Consider the following 19,286-nt stretch of genomic DNA (forward strand, 5'->3'; position numbering starts at 1 on the left):
TTCTGCTGTTTGCAAGGATCCACATCTGTGGTCAGCTTTCAGAATCTGCTGTAATTCCCTTAAGTGACTGAACCACTTAGAATGAGGTAAGCTAAGGCACTTTTCTGGGCCATGGTATAAAAAGACATCAAATACTATTTCTATTATCCTGTTGATGTAGCTAATAAATAGAACCATAAATGAAGCCTTTATTGTGCATACCAAGATACACAGTTTCCGTAACCCCCAGGATTAAGGACGCAATATAGCTCACTGTACTGTTCCCATAATTTCTATTTACCACTATGGAAACAGGGCTGTTTGTGTAACTCCTGACCCAGTGGTTGGAAGGAAGAGTCATATATTCCCGTCTCACTCTTGTTTGGCCATGATGGGAATACATCATTCAAGTTTTCTAAGGTTGCTTTTCTTGCCGTCCATAAACTGATATGGTGCTGTTTTTGAGGGGGAAAAAAATCCTCTTTCTAATCCTGGACGTGCCCTTTAATGTTTTTTAGAGCAATTATTTGTGTTTCTGAGTATTGTTTGACAGTCTGAGTTAATATTCTGCTCCTCTGAACTCTAAATTGTGCCCATATTGAATTTCCAATTTGTTAGTAAAGGCAGGCTGGGTACAATAGCTATCGTGCAAGCACATGGCACTGAATATTCTAGAACTTTTTATTAACTAATGAATTGGAAATGATTGTCTTATTTTCTTTGAATGCTACAGTAGTTGCAGAAGCCCTAAGGTTGTAAAAACAAGGTCACAGATGGTACGTTAATTTTGAAACTAACTTTATTTAACGTTCTCGGCTGTATCCATCAGCACAAAAAAAAAAAATAGGTCAAATTTCAGACGCTCCATTCCGCTTTGCAGCATTGTATCAAATGGCATTATAGACTTTTTGTCTTCATGAAATTTTATATACTGCTATTTATATAGCTATAGGCTTGCTGTAAGATAACTTGCAGTTGTATAAGATTGAAACACACTGATGATTTTTAAAGAGGAACTATATCTTCTGCCGTTATAGCAAATTTTTTGATTCATCTAAAAGGGGTTGTTTGTGCAGCATGCATTTTAATATATACAAACCTGATTCAGATAAATGAATCAATTTCTGCAGCAAACTGCCGTGTGGAAAACATCCCGTGTCCTCATTTAACCTGGACCTCAATAGACATCTTAATCCCAACCCTTGTACAGCTGTACTAATAACCTGTCCTAAATCTAGTTCAGCCTTTCATCACCACAGGTAGTGTTAACTACAATATATATATATATATATATATATATATATGTATGTATATGTATAAAACCAATTTCTGTTATAGCTTTCTTGCTGCATTAGCTTTGACTCATCAATTACATCCTTGCTTTGCATGGTCTTGAATCTTAAATCTTGTTTTCTATGTCTTATTCAATATAGAGTTATTTAAGTACAAGCTGCTTTGCATACACAGGTTTCAGCAGCATCCATGGATACATGGAAATCATTTCCAGATATTCATAATACAGACAATTGTATATATTACTATAAGATTAGATAAGTCCATTTATTTCTGCTATTTGAGGTTGCAGTGTGGCAGACTTCTTTCCAATCACATTGCCTTCAATAAAGGACAGAATGGGTCTTGTAATCAAAAGAAGCCATAGGTGTTGGCAGAACATTATGTTGTGTGTTATATAGAGAAGAATTTGATATTTCATATCTGTGTCATTATTTCTAGATTTTTTCCTGCTTATTTTGCCACCAAAGTCAGGAGTGAATTTATCAGAAGGGAGATATATTCAAGTGCTCCCATTTATATTTCTCATTCTTTTTTAGGCTGCAATAGAAACAAATCCTATCCACACATTGCTGAAAAATATGCACGTCAGACATACTGTGATTTGCAAAAACATTGCGATTTTGGAAATCGCAGCATGTCAATTACGCCAACGGAAATTCTGTTGTTTCTCTATAGGTATAATGGAAGTAGAAAGTCTGTGAAAATGCGTTGCCATGGTTTTTCCCACAGCACTTTTTTGCTGTGGCTGGCTACTTGGGACCTTAACCTTAGGCCAGTTGCAGCATGGTCGTCTGCAACTGGCCTGCCGTGAATTAAAAACCCGGGCTGCACGCGGGGGGACACGGGGATGTCTTTGTGTGCTGCCCATGCATGGGCCGTGTTTCCATGGCTCCTTTCATTAAATGAATAGAAGCACAGATTGCAAAATAGGACAGGAATAGGATCTGTCCTATCTGATGTGGCCTGTAATGTTGGTCCACACATGGGACCGTGCAAACAAGGTCGTGTGTACAGGCTCATGGAAAAGAATTGGTCAGTGTTCTATCCAAGAAATACACAAATAGCACAGTGACCCACACCACAATCGTTTGCAAGGGGCCTTAAGTCAATTTTGGCTTTGCTTCAAAAACCCATAGCAATCTCTGCAACAAATAGACAGATTTTCCTCAGCATGTGTCCATAGCCTTATTTGCAATGAAATCAGAGGGCTGTTTGCCTAACAGGGCTGTGGAGTTGGTAGCCCAAACCACCAACTTTATTTTTATCAGAAACAAAAATCGAAAAATGCCTGCAGTAGGAAAGGATTCAGGTAAGATAAAGCAAATCAAATCCAATTCTTAACCATAAGAAAAGATAACCCTAAATGAACAGCGTTGAACATTGAATGTATTGCAAAAAACCCATAAAAATAATGACAGAATTGCTATTTTTTCCATTTCCCCTATTAAAAAAAAATGTCAACCAATAAATTAAATTTACCACAAAATGGTGCAAAAACGTCAGTCTCTCCTGCTTGAAATATATAATGGAAATACGCATTTATGGCTATGTCTGGTGATATAAATCATTCTATAATTATGGACTATATTAGAAAACACTTTAAAGTTCTCAAACTATATTCAATAAGAAAAAGTCAAGGAGTGGGGTGTAAAAGAAATCTTTGCCAGATCAATGTGCAATCTGCAAGAACAATGCAGCTATATCAGCACTTTTTCCTTGAGTACAGACTGTTTTTAGATGTTTATGACTTGCACATATACTCTGTATAGTGTTTGATAAGAAGACGGTGTGAGGTTCTAGGGAGAATAGCTGCCAACTGTGCCATGTATTCTAATGGTGCCCACATCGGAAGAAACTCTTTCATATGCCACACAATGTACTCAAGCTCAGTGTTGAGCTTTGCTACTTTATCAGCATGTTTGCTGCAGACTTTGACTGTTTATAATATTGTATTTTTTACTAAAGGAAATAACAGTGCTTTGTTTTATTTTTCTCTAAAGGTTTCACCAGTTTTATGAGAAGCCCTGCAGGTGACATTTTTAACCCTTTGCACAGTGAAGTTTACCAGGATATGGATCAGCCTTTGTGCAATTATTACATTGCATCATCCCATAATACTTATTTAACTGGCGACCAACTTCTATCTCAGTCAAAGGTGGATATGTATGCCTGGGTTTTACAAGATGGCTGCCGATGTATAGAAGGTATGTTAGCGGTACAGTGACCAACAACATTACATAATGCGGCCATCAATATAAAGTGTTTTAGTCTATCAGATGGATATAGTGAAAAGATAGATCAGATTAGTTGTAGCATACCTGTATGATTATATGGTATCTCGTGAAATAACCGGGAGTAGTGGTATAAGTCAATCATGTATTTATACATTGAATTGAGGTGGTGATAATATGGCCATGTGCATACTGTTCTAGTTTCTTTTGATATCTTCTGAATGTGCAACGAACAAATAATCTAGTATATATGACCATATATACATAAAAGATAATCAAGTACATTGTATTGGTATATTATTTATATTGTTCCATCCATAGCTTCCATCAATGGAGGGGTTAATTACTTTCTTAGTTGCTTATCTGGTTTCCCTAATGAATCCTGTTACTACTGTAATTACGCTTTGTTGTTTGGCTGAAGTAATACAGCTTTTATTTACAGAAATTAATTTCTATGTGCAATTAGCAGCCATTAAGATTTTTCTACGGATAACAACAAGTGAGCAGTAAATAATGCAATTAACAATAAAGAAAAATTGATCATTTACAGCTATCAGTATATCCAATCAATAAATCTGCTATTATACTATACTGTACATATCTCATTACAAGTTACCAGACACTAGATGATGACAGAGATGTGGGAGCTACCAGGTGCTTATTGTGTGACGTAAACTTGATCAAATTGAGTGGACTGAATCTAACTTTTATGGTTTCACTTGGGAAATTAAGATCCAGGGAAGTCTGTCAACTGCTTATTTCAGCCTCATCATAGAATTGCGATGGCCATAATGCGGCCATAGCCATTAGATATTTGTTGAAAATAAAATTTTTGTGGGATCTACTGACAGTCTAACTTGTAACCAACCTTTCTAATGTCTGTAAATAAAGCATTGCTGTCAGTTGAATATTTGGCATTGCTGTTAAAGATCTCATGTCTGTTGGGTTGGTTGATCTCATGTAACTAGATTTATCATATTAACCATGTATTCTATCACATTGGCTACAGGTATTACTAAGTCGTACACAGAATCACTGTATGTAAAGGCATTGTCACATGAAACATTCCTAGAAACACTGGGTACCAATAACTGCCACGTCTAAGTGTATAAACAATCGCCGAACAAACTGGAAAAGCCCTTGTTTATTGGGTGGATACATTGTTTGTGCTTGATAAAAGATGCTACATTATTGGCAGTAGATCATCCTATGTAAAGAAACCTGACTGCTGTATGCATATTGTATTTATGTTGAGCGAATTTCCTGGCATGTACAAGGACTGTACATATTGAAGATGAATTTAATATATAGCGTTTCCCCAAATAACTATGTAACATTTCTGAGTAATACATTACTGTTCCTTTTTCTGACTTGCGGTTTGGGATGTGATTATAGAATGCAATGTACTTATTTTACTTCTAAGCTTTTCATTTTATTAAATCTGGATGAAATTTCTCTGTTTCTCACACTTTGAAGTTCACCAGACTTATATTCTTAAGAGGTTTTATTTAACAGCTTAACTAAATCTTCCCAATTCTGCTTTTTCACAGTTGACTGTTGGGATGGACCAGACGGAGAGCCCGTTGTGCACCATGGATACACACTCACCTCGAAAATTCCCTTTAAAGATGTTGTGGAGGCCATCAACAAGCATGCATTTGTTAAAAACGAGTATGTTATTTCCACTAACTTTAATGAAACATGAATTGTCTTCTTGAAAACACAATCTACTTTCAGGCAGATTCTATGGTTTTAATAAGAAACTGTCTAAAGACACCAATGTAAAGAATGGAGCAGGACAAGAATCGTGATATTCTTTAAATGCACATATTTGTAATCACATTGATGCTAAAGCAGAGACACAGTCACAGCCAAAAGTTTATCAAACCACTTAGTTATGACTTTTGCTTTGTGACATGGTAATACACCATACTGGAAAAAGTATTGTTCATCACCATATTGCTCCTGGATCCTTAGGAGACGTTGCTCATGAAGGATGTGATTCCATTCTTTATTCATGGCAGTGTTCTTAGGTAAAATTGACGAGTGAGCCCACTCCCTTGGATGAAAAGTAACACCACATATGAGTGGTCTCAGGATACTTTATTGTTTGTGGGACACAGGACTCACTTTTTGTATCTGGACAATCATTTTACCACTTTCCTCCCAGAATCTCTCTCAAACATCAATGATGCTCCCTGCGCTTTGAGTCCTTTGTGTGAGAAATGTGCATTACATTGTTTTTCATTGTAATTCCTTTAGATGATACGTTTGAGATTTACAATTGCATTCTGAACTTTGATGTTTTCAGGAAAATTAGAAGTTGCAGACTTAAAATAAGAAGAATAATGTGTTGTGTTAAAAAGAAAAGAAAAGTGAGAGAAAATATAGGTTATAGAACATCTCTTAATATTGGTCAATTTTAAAAAGGGAAGTCTACATGTGTTGGGCAGGACAGTAGAGGGTGAATGGCCTTTGTAAACTGGTTAAATGGCAAGTGACCTTTATTTTTAGGTATTTTTTGAAGGTGTTACATTTTATCTGGGCTGTTTATACCTATTCAATTTTATTGTAGGTATCCTGTAGTTCTGTCTATTGAAAACCACTGTAACATTCAACAGCAAAGGAAAATTGCTCAGTATCTTAAAGAAATACTTGGGGAAAAACTTGACTTATCTTTAATTCCACTTGGAGAAAACAAACAACTTCCAAGCCCCCAGAACCTAAAGGGCAAGATCCTTGTAAAGGTAATTCAGATCAGGAATGGTCTTTATTTCGTACAAAGTGCAGTATATATTGGCTTGTAAAGACTTAATAACAATTTTACTGGTGTCTGATATAGCAGGTTAATGCCACACAACCATGTTGTACGTGAAAGGGCTGAGCTGCAATGTCAGGTACAGTCACATGTGTATGAATTTTATTGTATTGACATACTTCAAAAAAAGGGCCCTGCTGTGATATAGTGAGCGCCAATGCCACTTTGCTCTACTGACTTGTAGGGTTCCCATCAATTGTACATTACCCTTCCTGGCCTAAAGTGTAAAATCCTGGATTACCCATCTAAAGTAGCAATATTTACATGGTAATTCTACTCTGTTTCCAGAAAAAAAAATGAAACAGAATAATTCTAGTTTTAATGTCAGGCTGCAGATTACAGAACAGCTAGAAGCTCAATTCATTTATAATGTATAGACGAATCTAAAAATCATTTGAAATAATTAGACTATGAGAAAATATATGTAGTGACGAATTTTTCTGTTAATGAACACTCATTTGCAGATACTAATATTACATTCATATCTAGTAATGAATACTGTATTTGCAGCACTTGTAATATTTAACAATAATACGTCAGATGTTGGGCTTAAAGGGGTTGTCCCGTCTCAAGGATCCTATCTATACTGGTAGCTTATGTAAATTGAAGCCTTTTTCAAAATATATTGCTTTTGAAATTCTGCTTTGTTTGCCTGGTATGTGAATTTATTCCTCCCATTGTTTATAATTGTACCCATTGTTTATACAGTTGCTATAACCACGGACCTGGGAAATTGGACAAGTGATGCCACTTACTCAGTTCCGGCAGGACAATTTGTTCAGATAATTGCACTCTGCTGATAAAGCGGAGTATGTTATCTCTCTATGTTAACACACAGATAACACGGAGGCCATTCTGTACAGGCATCTGCATATTATCTGACCTGCAGAAGTGTTGTGTGTCCTTTCAGCAGGAGGGAGGGGGAGGGAGAGAAATACAGGAAGTGAGAAGCAGACACTGCATACAGCCTGACTGAAGGGCTGAGATGGGAGAACCCCTTTATCTTTTTTGGATAAGTTCAATTTCTTAAGATTTATTTTTTACACTGTTTTTCTATATCAACAGACAACTTACTACAAGGTTGGAAACACTAAGATTGTCTTATTGACTTTCTCTTAACCAAAAGTTAAAGGGGTTTTCCAGCCACAAAAAGTTACCTTGGGTAGGTGTACCTGTGGAGAGGGGGTAACCTGCTGATTAGGGTGTGTCTCACCAATGTGAACTCCACCAATCTTGAGAACTGGGATGCCTTGCATTCTTTTTTTCAGTGTAGTGTCTGGTTTGATGGCAGATGCTGCTCCAATCATTTGTATGGAGACTGACTGAGATAGCTGAGTGAGTGCTTGCTATCTCCAGCAGTCCCTATTCTAATGAATAGAGCCATATGCACTGTCTGACCTTCCACTCCATTGAAAACTGAGGTGCAAAGCACCCTAGTTCTCCAGTGGTGGGACATCACCAATCAGTAGGTGACAGCTTATCTCATGGATAGGGGGCAACTTTCTGTGACTGGACAACCCCTTTAAGTCACTTATCACAATACAGGTATCAATCTCATTATATAGTACATTAAAAGTCCAGGATGCAGAAAGCTGCAGTGTTTTCTATAACTTTAGAATTTACTTCTAGTGATTATATAACTTGTTTATATCATATGTAGATAATACAGGATAGGGGATAAGTGTTCCGATTGCTTGGAGTCCGACTATTGGGTCCACCAATGATCCAAGTGAATGGGGGATAGAAAGTCCCCCTAAAGCCTCTTTGTGAAAGGAGTGCCAGTGTGCTTGCACTCAACATTCCATTCACTGCTATGGAGCTGCTGTGACTGTAATCTCCGGCAACTCTCACAACCCCATAGCAGTGGTTGGGCCTCAGTGATGACATTGGTTAAGTGTCCATCGCTACAACCCACTTTAGACATTTTTATAGCTCTGCATGTCTTCTGCTATGTAGAGCTATAACAAATGTGAGAGCTGAGGTACACGCAACCAAATGTTTCCACAGAAGAGGCTCTGTACATATAAATTGAGGACTGGCTAATACAGTACATGTCTCAAAAAGGAAGCTGCATTTTCCTTAACACGATGTGGAGTTTCCTTCTGTTTAAATATAATATTTAAAATGTAAATGTATGCTACATATTGTACTAATTTTTGCCATATGCACCTTAATATAACATTTTCTTACCTAGCGGGTTTACCAGTGTCTGTACACTTGATTCATTTCTGTTGCATATTTTATCAGGGAAAAAAGTTACCATATGACCTGGCTGAGGATGTTGAAGAGGGGGAGGTATCTGATGAAGACAGTGCAGATGAGATAGAGGAGGAATGCAAATTAAGCCATTGCTTTGTAAGTACAATATTACTTCCCTATCGTGACGTTAATATCGTGTTATTCTGATAAGTTTCAGTGTCCACTTTTGCAAGTGTTTGCTTTTTTTTCACTGAGCACTTTTACTCTTCTCTGTGGCTATGTTAGTTATTGCAGCTCATTTCCGTTCATTAGACTCTTAATAATTAGAGATGAGCGAACACTAAAATGTTCGAGGTTCGAAATTCGATTCGAACAGCCGCTCAATGTTTGTGTGTTCGAACGGGTTTCGAACCCCATTATAGTCTATGGGGAACAGATACTCGTTAAGGGGGAAACCCAAATCCGTGTCTGGAGGGTCACCAAGTCCACTATGACACCCCAGGAAATGATGCCAACACCTCTGGAATGACACTGGGACAGCAGGGGAAGCATGCCTGGGGGCATCTAACACACCAAAGACCCTCTATTACCCCAACATCACTGCCTAACAACTACACACTTTCCACATTCAAAAAAACCTCTATCAAAGTGGGAAAATACCTGGAAACCTTCTTTACTCCCCAAATGGATGGACACAAACCCCAATTTAAGCTCAACAAACAGTAACAACCACCCCTTTAAATCACGTTCCCCATGACAACCACAAATGGAATAGGCAATGGGAATTCCAAAAGCCCTCACCCTTAACTGTCATTTTGAGTGTGTGTGTGTGTGTGTGTGTGTGTGTGTGTGTGTGTGTGTGTGTGTGTGTGTGTGATGTGGTAAGACCTTCCAAAATTCACTTTTCTAGCCCTTAACATGAGCCCTTCCAAACAAAGTTACATGACCTTAAGCTGAGCTACCAGCAGAGATTGAGGCCCTTGGCATGAGTAGAGCCTTGCACCAGCAGTGTTTTTGGCACTTAGGGTGAGTTGAGCCTTGTACCAGCGTGTGTCCCTTAACATCAGGCGGGCCCTAAGTTCTGCGCTTTGCACAAAAGTTCCACATTAACTAGGCTGAATGGTACAAAGATTAGTAGGCCCGAGAACCAGGAACAGGTCTTGCAATGGCTGTCGGATAACGCTTAAAGCACATTGTCCACCAGCCAGTCAGCCTCTACCTCCTCTTACCCAACAGTCTTGTCCTCCTTCCACCCAAAATTCCCAATCTTCTCAGAACAATAACCCCAACTGTCCCTGCTCCCCAGAGCTGTTCTCCCTTCCTTTGACTGTACCGCAACCTGCCCCTCCATTTCGCGATTCCACGGACCTAACAGACGAGTATCTGTGTCCAGATGCTCAAACACTAGAGTCTCCTCCATTCCATCTCCGGTCGATTTGGTGGCGGATGACCAGCAACCCACCCTCATCGACGACGATGAGACGCAGTTGCTGTCAGGGCAGCCAGTTGACATGCGCATTGTGCAGGAGGAGGAGGCGAGACAGGAGTTGGAAGAGGAGGTGGTGGACGACGAGGACACCGACCCCACCTGGACAAGGCAGATGTCAAGCTGGGAAAGTAGTGTGGATGTTGAGGCAGGTGCAGCACCAAAAAGGGTAGCTAGAGGCAGAGACATGTCCAGAGGCAGAGGTCAGCTGCTTTGCCGAAGCCAGGCCAGACCCGGAATGTCCGAAGATGTTCCCTTTTGTACCCAGCCCAGAAAAACTCCCCCATCGAGGGCACGTTTCTTGAAGGTGTAGAGTTTTTTCAAGGAATGCGCCGAGGACAGATATAGTGTCGTCTACACAATTTGCCTCTCGAAATCGAGTAGGGGCCCTGAGAAGAGCAACCTGTCCACCACTTCAATGCACCGTCATTTGGAATCCAAGCAATGGAATCAGTGGCAGGCAGCAACGGCAGGACAAACGTCGCCCGCCGTTCATGCCACTGCCTCTGCTCACAGTGCTGGCGATGCACTCCAGAGGACGAGCCAGGACATCACTTCATCTGCCTCCGCCACTTTGTTGACTTCTCCCTCATCCTCCCCTGTTTCTGTCTTATCTCCTTCTCCTGCACCATCAAAGGCACCATCAGGCGCTTCTTTACAACAACCCACCATCTCTCAGACATTGGAGCGCCGGCAGAAATACACCGCTAACCACCCACCCACGCAAGCCTAGAACGCCAACATCGCTAAACTGCTGGCCCAGGAGAGGTTGGCGTTCCGGCTTGTTGAAACTCCCGCCTTCCCGGACCTGATGGCAACTGTGGCACCTCACTATGCCGTCCCTAGCCGTCTCAACTTCTCCCGGTGTGGCGTCCCCGCCTTTCACCAGCACGTGTCACTCAACATCAGGTGGGCCCTTAGTTCCGCGCTTTGCTGCAAGGTCCACTTGACCACCGACACTTGGACAAGCGCCTGTGGTCAGGGATGCTGCAGTGCTTATCTTTAATGACAGGCAGGGTGAATGTGGTGGAGTCTGTTCCCCGGGTGCAAACTGGGGTGGCCTATCTCCTCTCCCAGGCCAAAATTCATGGCAGGAGTAGACTGAAACCCTACGACGCTGCAACCTCCACCACAGCTACTAGCGGCAAACGCTAAAACACTGGTGTGGGGAGACGTCAGCAGGCGGTGCTGAAGCTCATCAGCTTGGGGGACAGACAGCACAGTGCCTCCGAGGTCAGGGATGCCATCCTGGCTGAGATGGCATTTTTTTTTCCCTGCTACACCTGGGGCCTGGCATTTTTACGCCTGTGATAATGGCTGGAACCTGGTAGCGGCTCTGGAGCTTGCCAGCCTCCAACACGTTCCATGTTTGGCCCACGTCTAACCTAGTGGTGCAAAGTTTTTTAAAAACATACCCAAATGTACCGAAGCTACTGTTGAAAATGCGGCGCTTGTGCGCCCACTTTTGCAAGTGCACAGGAGTCGCTGCTAGCCTAAAAACACTCTAGCAAGGCCTACATCTGTCCAAACACAGGCTGTTGTCCGTCATTCACACACGCTGAAACCCTACAATACCATATCTTGAGCAGGGTGTGTGAGCTGCACAGACCTTTGATGGAGTTCCATCTACAAAACCCAAGGGTTCCTCAAAGTCAGCAACCAAAGTTTCTGCACCATGAGTTTCCAGGGGTGGCAGAGTTATGGCTAGGGGAAGAGGCATGGATAGGGATGATGTCTAGGGGCAAAAGCAGTGTGGATGTGGAGGCAAGCTAAGCAGGAAAAACTGGGGGTACAAGCTAAGGCATGGACTGGGGTGATGTCTAGGGGCAAAAGCAGTGTGGATGTGGAGGCAAGCTAAGCAGGAAAAACTGGGGATACAAGCTAAGGCATGGACTGGGGTGATGTCTAGGGGCAAAAGCAGTGTGGATGTGGAGGCAAGCTAAGCAGGAAAAACTGGGGGTACAAGCTAAGGCATGGACTGGGGTGATGTCTAGGGGCAAAAGCAGTGTGGATGTGGAGGCAAGCTAAGCAGGAAAAACTGGGGGTACAAGCTAAGGCATGGACTGGGGTGATGTCTAGGGGCAAAAGCAGTGTGGATGTGGAGGCAAGCTAAGCAGGAAAAACTGGGGGTACAAGCTAAGGCATGGACTGGGGTGATGTCTAGGGGCAAAAGCAGTGTGGATGTGGAGGCAAGCAAAGCAGGGAAAATGGTGGCTAGAGGCAAAGGGATGTCCATAGGCAGCAAGGGCAAAGATGCAAAACTCTCCCGTTTCAAGAATTTTCCTGACTTGTTTCCCCACAAAACATTCCTGGGAGGAGGGCTGAAACACCACCCTCCTCCTCCTCCGCTGTTAGATTTACCCCAGCTACGAGCTGAAAACGCTGCAACACTGGTGTGGGGAGACGTCAGCAGGCTGGGCTGAAGCTCATCAGCTTGGGAGACGGACAGCACACTGCCTCTGAGGTCAGGGATGCCATCCTGGATGAGATGGCAATTTGTTTATCCCCGCTGCCCCTGGGGCCAGGTTTTTTAGCTTGTTGGAGGGCTCTGGAGCTTGCCAGCCTCCAACACGTTCCATGCCTGGCCCACATGTTCAATGTAGTGGTGCAATGATTTTTAAAAACATACCCCAAATTAGCTGAGCTAAGGGTGAAAGTGCGGCACTTGGACACCCACTTTCCCAAGTCTACAGTACCTGGAGCTAGCCGCAATACACTCCAGCAAGGCCTACATCTGCCTGAAGCACCTACTGTTGTGCGAGATCACCACACGCTCTAACCCTAGATACCGTATGTTCAGCAGGGTGTGTGAGCAGCAGAGACCTTTGATGGAGTACCAGCTACAAAACCCAAGGGTTCCTCAGAGTCAGCTCCCTCACTTTCTGCACCATGAGTTTCCATGGGTGGCAGACTTATGGCTAGAGGCACAGGCATGGATAGGGGTGATGTGTAGGGGCAAAAGCAGTGTGGATGTGGAGGCAAGCTAAGCAGCAAAAACTGGGGGTACAAGCAGCCGGTGACATCATCACTGACAAGCACAGCTGTCTGTCAGCTGACAGGCTGACTTTCACCAAAATGAACAGACAATGGATAGACTCATCATATACATGTCAGTTACATGACAAATTTAGTGCAATTTGCAAGTCCAAGATGGTTTGGAGATCTGCGGAGAGGAATCTCACCACCTCTTGCGGGTGCCATCATTTGGAAGGCAAGCCCTGGGCTCAGTGGGTGAGAGCAAGCGCAGGATAATCGTCGTTTGGCCTGGCGGCCACTGCCTCTTCCACTGTTGACAGGGCTGGCGCTGCAGTCCAGACCAGGAGCCAGGACACCTCCACATCTGCCTCTGACACTTTGGGGAGTTCACCCTTATCCTCACCTTTTCCTGCCATTTCTCCTTTTGCCCGCGCCATCATGCGCCTCTTCCCAGCAACTCCCCATCTCCCAAGCCTTTCATTTCATGCTAAAGTACAGCGCAACCCACCCACATGCCCAAGGCTTCAACGGCCTCATCTCAAGAAATCTGGCCCAGGAGATGTTGGAATCCCGGCTGGGGGACACTCTGCCCTTTTTGGGCAGAGTGTCTACTGCGCCACCGCACTGTGCCGTCCACACCAGCACTTTCCCCCAAACATGAGGCGGTCCCTAAATTCAGCGCTTAGCCCTAAAGTTCCATGTGACCAGTTACGAATGGACAAGTGCATGCGGACAGGGACGCTACCTTTCAATTTGGGCACAGTGGTTGAATGTAGTTGAGGCGTGGACCGGGTCGCAAAATGTGGTGGCCTGACTTGTCTCCCCACACAACATTCCTGGGAGGAGGGCTGAAACACCACCCTCCTCCGCTGTTAAATTGACCCCAGCTACGAGCTGGAAACGCTGCAACACTGGTGTGGGGAGACGTCAGCGGGCCGTGCTGAAGCTCATCAGCTTGGGGGCCAGACAGCACACTGCCTACAAAGTGAGTCATGCCATCCTCGATGAGACGGCAATGTGGTTTTTGCCACTGCACCTGGGCCCAGGCATGTTGTCATGTGTGATAATGGCCGTAACCTGGGATTGGCTCTGTAGCTTGGCAGCCTGCAACATATTCCATGCCTGGGCCACGTTTTTAACTCATTGCTGCTAATCTTTTGAAAAAGGTACCCCAATGTTCCTGAGCTACTGGTGAAAGTGTGGCGCTTGTGCGGATAGTTTTTAAAGTGTATAGTTGCCGCTGCTAGCCTCTATGCACTCCTACAACGCCTGTACCTGCTGGAACAACGGCTGTTGTGCGACGTCTCCACACTGCTGGCACTAAACATATCATGTGTTGAGCAGAGTGTGTGAGCAGCACAGACCTTTGATGTAGTTCCAACTCCAAAACCCTCGGGTTCGTCAAAGTCAACTCCCTCAGTTGCTCAACCATGAGTGGCCATGGGTGGCAGACTTATGTGAAATCCCATCCCATCCATTGCACTGGACACGAAACATTAGCATGCGCTCAGCACAACTTCGGATATGGCAGATGCGTTAAGCAGGGTGCAGGGTACAACACAGACCAGGCCCGAGCACCAGGAACAGGTGTTAGAAATACTGCAGCATCTGCCATTTCCTTCCAATTTTGGGGTTTTGGACCCGCCACCGACTTGTCTGGACCTAAGTGGGGATCATGAGACACAGTTGCCATCAAGGCAAGCTGTGGTCATGTGCGGTTTGCAGTAAGGGGGCAGTGCGCAATTGGAAGAGGAGTTGGTGGATGACGAGGCCACCGACCCCACATGGACAGGGGTGATGTCTAGGGGCTAAAGCAGTGTAGATGTAGAGGGAAGCTAAATCAACAAAAAACCTGGGTAGAAGCAAAGGCATAAACTGGGGTGATGTTTAGGGGTGAAAGCAGAGTAGATGTGGAGGGAAGCTAAGCAGCAAAAACAGTGGGTAGAAGCAAAGGCATGCAAAACTCTACCCTGTTGGAAGACTTATTCCTAGGTCTGGAACACGTTAATGGCCCCCCTGGACAAATTACTGCCACTCAGGGGCCTAGTGTCACCAGGAGGGACAAGTATAGGCGCATGTTGTGGGAATACCTGGCCGACACCAGCTCTGTCCTCTCCGATCCCTCTGTGCTCTACAGCCTAAACTTATTTTCTCATCTTTTTTTCTGAACTGCACATCTCTTGCCTGCTTCCTTTGGGATCTTAGAAATGGTGGTCCACTTCCACAGATGGTAACTTCAATAGACAGTGTAACGGGAGTAGCTGAGGGATCGCTGTCTTAACCACTTTTTGGCACAAAATTAACTTCCAAAGCCAAATATGGTGCAAGTATATGATGCAAGGACACCTACACACCTATCTCTGACACATTGGGGAGTTCACCCTCATGCGCCCTTTTGGCCTGCACCATCATGCGCCTCTTCCCAGCCACTCCACATTTCCCAAGCTTTTCATTGCAGGCAGAAGTACAATACAACCCACCCCCATGCCCAAGCCTGTAACAGCCTCATCGATAAACTGCTGGCCCTGGAGATGTTGGTGTTTGTTTATGCTTCTGGAGACCCAGGCCTTCCGTCAGCAGATGGCAGCTGGGGCACCTCCCTATGCTGGGCCTAGCCGTTACTACTTCTCTTGGTGTGCTGTCTCTGCCTTGCGCCTGCATGTGTCCCATAACATCAGTCGGGCCCAGAGCTCTGCGCTTTGCTGCAAGGTCCACTTGACCACCGACACATGGACAAGCGCCTGTGGTCAGGGATGCTGCAGTGCTTATCTTTAATGACAGGCAGGGTGAATGTGGTGGAGTCTGTTCCCCGGGTGCAAACTGGGGTGGCCTATCTCCTCTCCCAGGCCAAAATTCATGGCAGGAGTAGACTGAAACCCTACGAAGCTGCAACCTCCACCCCAGCTACTAGCGGAAAACACTGTAACACTGGCATGGGGAGATGTCAGTAGGCCGTGCTGAAACTGATCAGCTTGGGGGACAGACAGCACAGTGCCTCCGAGGTCAGGGATGCCATCCTGGCTGAGATGGCATTTTTTTTTCCCTGCTACACCTGGGGCCTGGCATTTTTGCGCCTGTGATAATGGCTGGAACCTGGTAGCAGATCTGGAGCTTGCCAGACTCAAACACGGTCCACGCATGGCCCACGTTTTCCAACTTGTTGGTGCTATGTTTCTTTGAAACCTACACCATTGTGCCTGATATACAGGTCAAAGTGGGGCCATTTTCGTAAGTGAGAACTAGCCTCTGCTAGGCAGAAAACATTCAGAGCACACTCCTCTCATCTTCGCACCGTTGGCTGGCGGAGGAAGACGAGGGGGTTGGAGTGGCATCTGATGTCCCTATCCCACACGAGGCTAGAGGGTGCACTTCAGTGCATCCCATTGCTTCACCACAAATGGTGTGAAGGGGAGTGGAAAATGGAGGAAATGGAGAGTGACCCTTACAGTTGGGGCCAGCAAAGGCATGCCAAGTAACACACTGGCACACATGGCTGACTTCATCTTGGGTTGCTTTTCAACACATATTTCACATCATGAAGAACAAATAATACTGGATTTTTTCAAGCCTCGAACCCCGGTCTAGGTCTAATGTCTGTTCCTTTCTTATATTAGGGGAGAGGGAAAAAAAATTACTTCAGTGATACGTTTAGCGTACATAGACTGACTATTAATGTGTATCCCACTTAGTGTTGTTAGGGTTACACACCGTCACAACCTGGCTAAAGCTTCTATAGCTGTTAATAAAGTCAACATAACTTTACGGTATCCAAAAAGACAGCTGGTACCGACAGAGAGCAAGACAAATGTCACCCAAAGCTGTGAGCTCTGAACACCCACAGTGACTTTGGCGTCATCATCATTATAAGGGAGCGGGTGGTAATAAATAACTTGGCAGTGCCTAAAACCCAAAAAGCTTATACAACTATATTTACATTAAGATACACAAATGAAACTTTTCAGTAGCATGTCATGAGACAAGCTGATAAGCTCTTCCTTTGTGCAGTGCTATTTGAAAGTTAAACGCTGCCTTTATTTTAATTCTGGAGAAGGTGCAGACATTAGATTTAGAACATGTTGTCTTCATTGTCCAAATCCTCTATATAGGTAACGTGTTTTTCGGGCCGAGCTGTCTGGGAACGAGCTGGTGCAGCACTGACAACCTGGGTGAATATGGCAAGAGCCTGAGATGTAGGGTGAATGAATCCCCAAATTATTTGTGGAATTCCCAGTGAGACAATGGCACTGTATACCAGTATTAAAAATTGTGGGTGCACATAACCCCCATATATTCTTTGAATTCCCAGTCAGACAATGGCACTGTATACCAGTATTAAAAATTGTGGGTGCACATAACCCCCATATATTCTTTGAATTCCCAGTGAGACAAAGGAACTGTATAGCAGTATTAAAAATTGTGGGTGCACATAACCCCAATATATTCTTTGAATTCCCAGTCAGACAATGGCACTGTATACCAGTATTAAAAATTGTGGGTGCACATAACCCCCATATATTCTTTGAATTCCCAGTGAGACAAAGGAACTGTATAGCAGTATTAAAAATTGTGGGTGCACGTAACCCCCATATATTCTTTGAATTCCCAGTCAGACAATGGCACTGTATACCAGTAGTAAAAATTGTGGGTGCACATAACCCCAATATATTCTTTGAATTCCCAGTCAGACAATGGCACTGTATACCAGTAGTAAAAATTGTGGGTGCACATAACCCCCATATATTCTTTGAATTCCCAGTGAGACAAAGGAACTGTATAGCAGTATTAAAAATTGTGGGTGCACGTAACCCCCATATATTCTTTGAATTCCCAGTCAGACAATGGCACTGTATACCAGTAGTAAAAATTGTGGGTGCACATAACCCCAATATATTCTTTGAATTCCCAGTCAGACAATGGCACTGTATACCAGTAGTAAAAATTGTGGGTGCACATAACCCCCATATATTCTTTGAATTCCCAGTGAGACAAAGGAACTGTATAGCAGTATTAAAAATTGTGGGTGCACGTAACCCCCATATATTCTTTGAATTCCCAGTCAGACAATGGCACTGTATACCAGTAGTAAAAATTGTGGGTGCACATAACCCCCATATATTCTTTGAATTCCCAGTGAGACAAAGGAACTGTATAGCAGTATTAAAAATTGTGGGTGCACGTAACCCCCATATATTCTTTGAATTCCCAGTCAGACAATGGCACTGTATACCAGTAGTAAAAATTGTGGGTGCACATAACCCCCATATATTCTTTGAATTCCCAGTCAGACAATGGCACTATATACCAGTAGTAAAAATTGTGGGTGCACATAACCCCAATATATTCTTTGAATTCCCAGTCAGACAATGGCACTGTATACCAGTAGTAAAAATTGTGGGTGCACATAACCCCCATATATTCTTTGAATTCCCAGTGAGACAAAGGAACTGTATAGCAGTATTAAAAATTGTGGGTGCACGTAACCCCCATATATTCTTTGAATTCCCAGTCAGACAATGGCACTGTATACCAGTATTAAAAATTGTGGGTGCACATAACCCCCATATATTCTTTGAATTCCCAGTCAGACAATGGCACTATATACCAGTAGTAAAAATTGTGGGTGCACATAACCCCAATATATTCTTTGAATTCCCAGTCAGACAATGGCACTGTATACCAGTATTAAAAATTGTGGGTGCACATAACCCCCATATATTCTTTGAATTCCCAGTCAGACAATGGCACTATATACCAGTAGTAAAAATTGTGGGTGCACATAACCCCAATATATTCTTTGAATTCCCAGTCAGACAATGGCACTGTATACCAGTAGTAAAAATTGTGGGTGCACATAACCCCCATATATTCTTTGAATTCCCAGTCAGACAATGGCACTATATACCAGTAGTAAAAATTGTGGGTGCACATAACCCCAATATATTCTTTGAATTCCCAGTCAGACAATGGCACTGTATACCAGTATTAAAAATTGTGGGTGCACATAACCCCCATATATTCTTTGAATTCCCAGTCAGACAATGGCACTGTATACCAGTATTAAAAATTGTGGGTGCACATAACCCCCATATATTCTTTGAATTCCCAGTCAGACAATGGCACTGTATACCAGTATTAAAAATTGTGGGTGCACATAACCCCCATATATTCTTTGAATTCCCAGTGAGACAAAGGAACTGTATAGCAGTATTAAAAATTGTGGGTGCACGTAACCCCCATATATTCTTTGAATTCCCAGTCAGACAATGGCACTGTATACCAGTAGTAAAAATTGTGGGTGCAC

General features: G+C 43.4%; 1 protein-coding gene across 5 annotated transcripts in view; it reads left to right on the forward strand.

Annotated features, from left to right (window-relative positions):
- The window catches only part of PLCH1 (phospholipase C eta 1), a 209,383-nt gene that overhangs the window by 140,501 nt on the left and 49,596 nt on the right, over positions 1 to 19,286 (forward strand). For all 5 annotated transcript variants that reach the window (XM_075268765.1, XM_075268767.1, XM_075268764.1 and 2 more), the window contains 4 exons: positions 3,276 to 3,479; positions 5,057 to 5,177; positions 6,082 to 6,253; positions 8,572 to 8,679. In XM_075268765.1, the coding sequence (XP_075124866.1) occupies positions 3,276 to 3,479; positions 5,057 to 5,177; positions 6,082 to 6,253; positions 8,572 to 8,679 (605 nt within the window). The remainder of the gene's footprint in view (positions 1 to 3,275; positions 3,480 to 5,056; positions 5,178 to 6,081; positions 6,254 to 8,571; positions 8,680 to 19,286) is intronic.

The sequence above is a fragment of the Leptodactylus fuscus genome, chromosome 3 (assembly GCF_031893055.1).
Source record: "Leptodactylus fuscus isolate aLepFus1 chromosome 3, aLepFus1.hap2, whole genome shotgun sequence".
NCBI lineage: Eukaryota > Metazoa > Chordata > Amphibia > Anura > Leptodactylidae > Leptodactylus > Leptodactylus fuscus.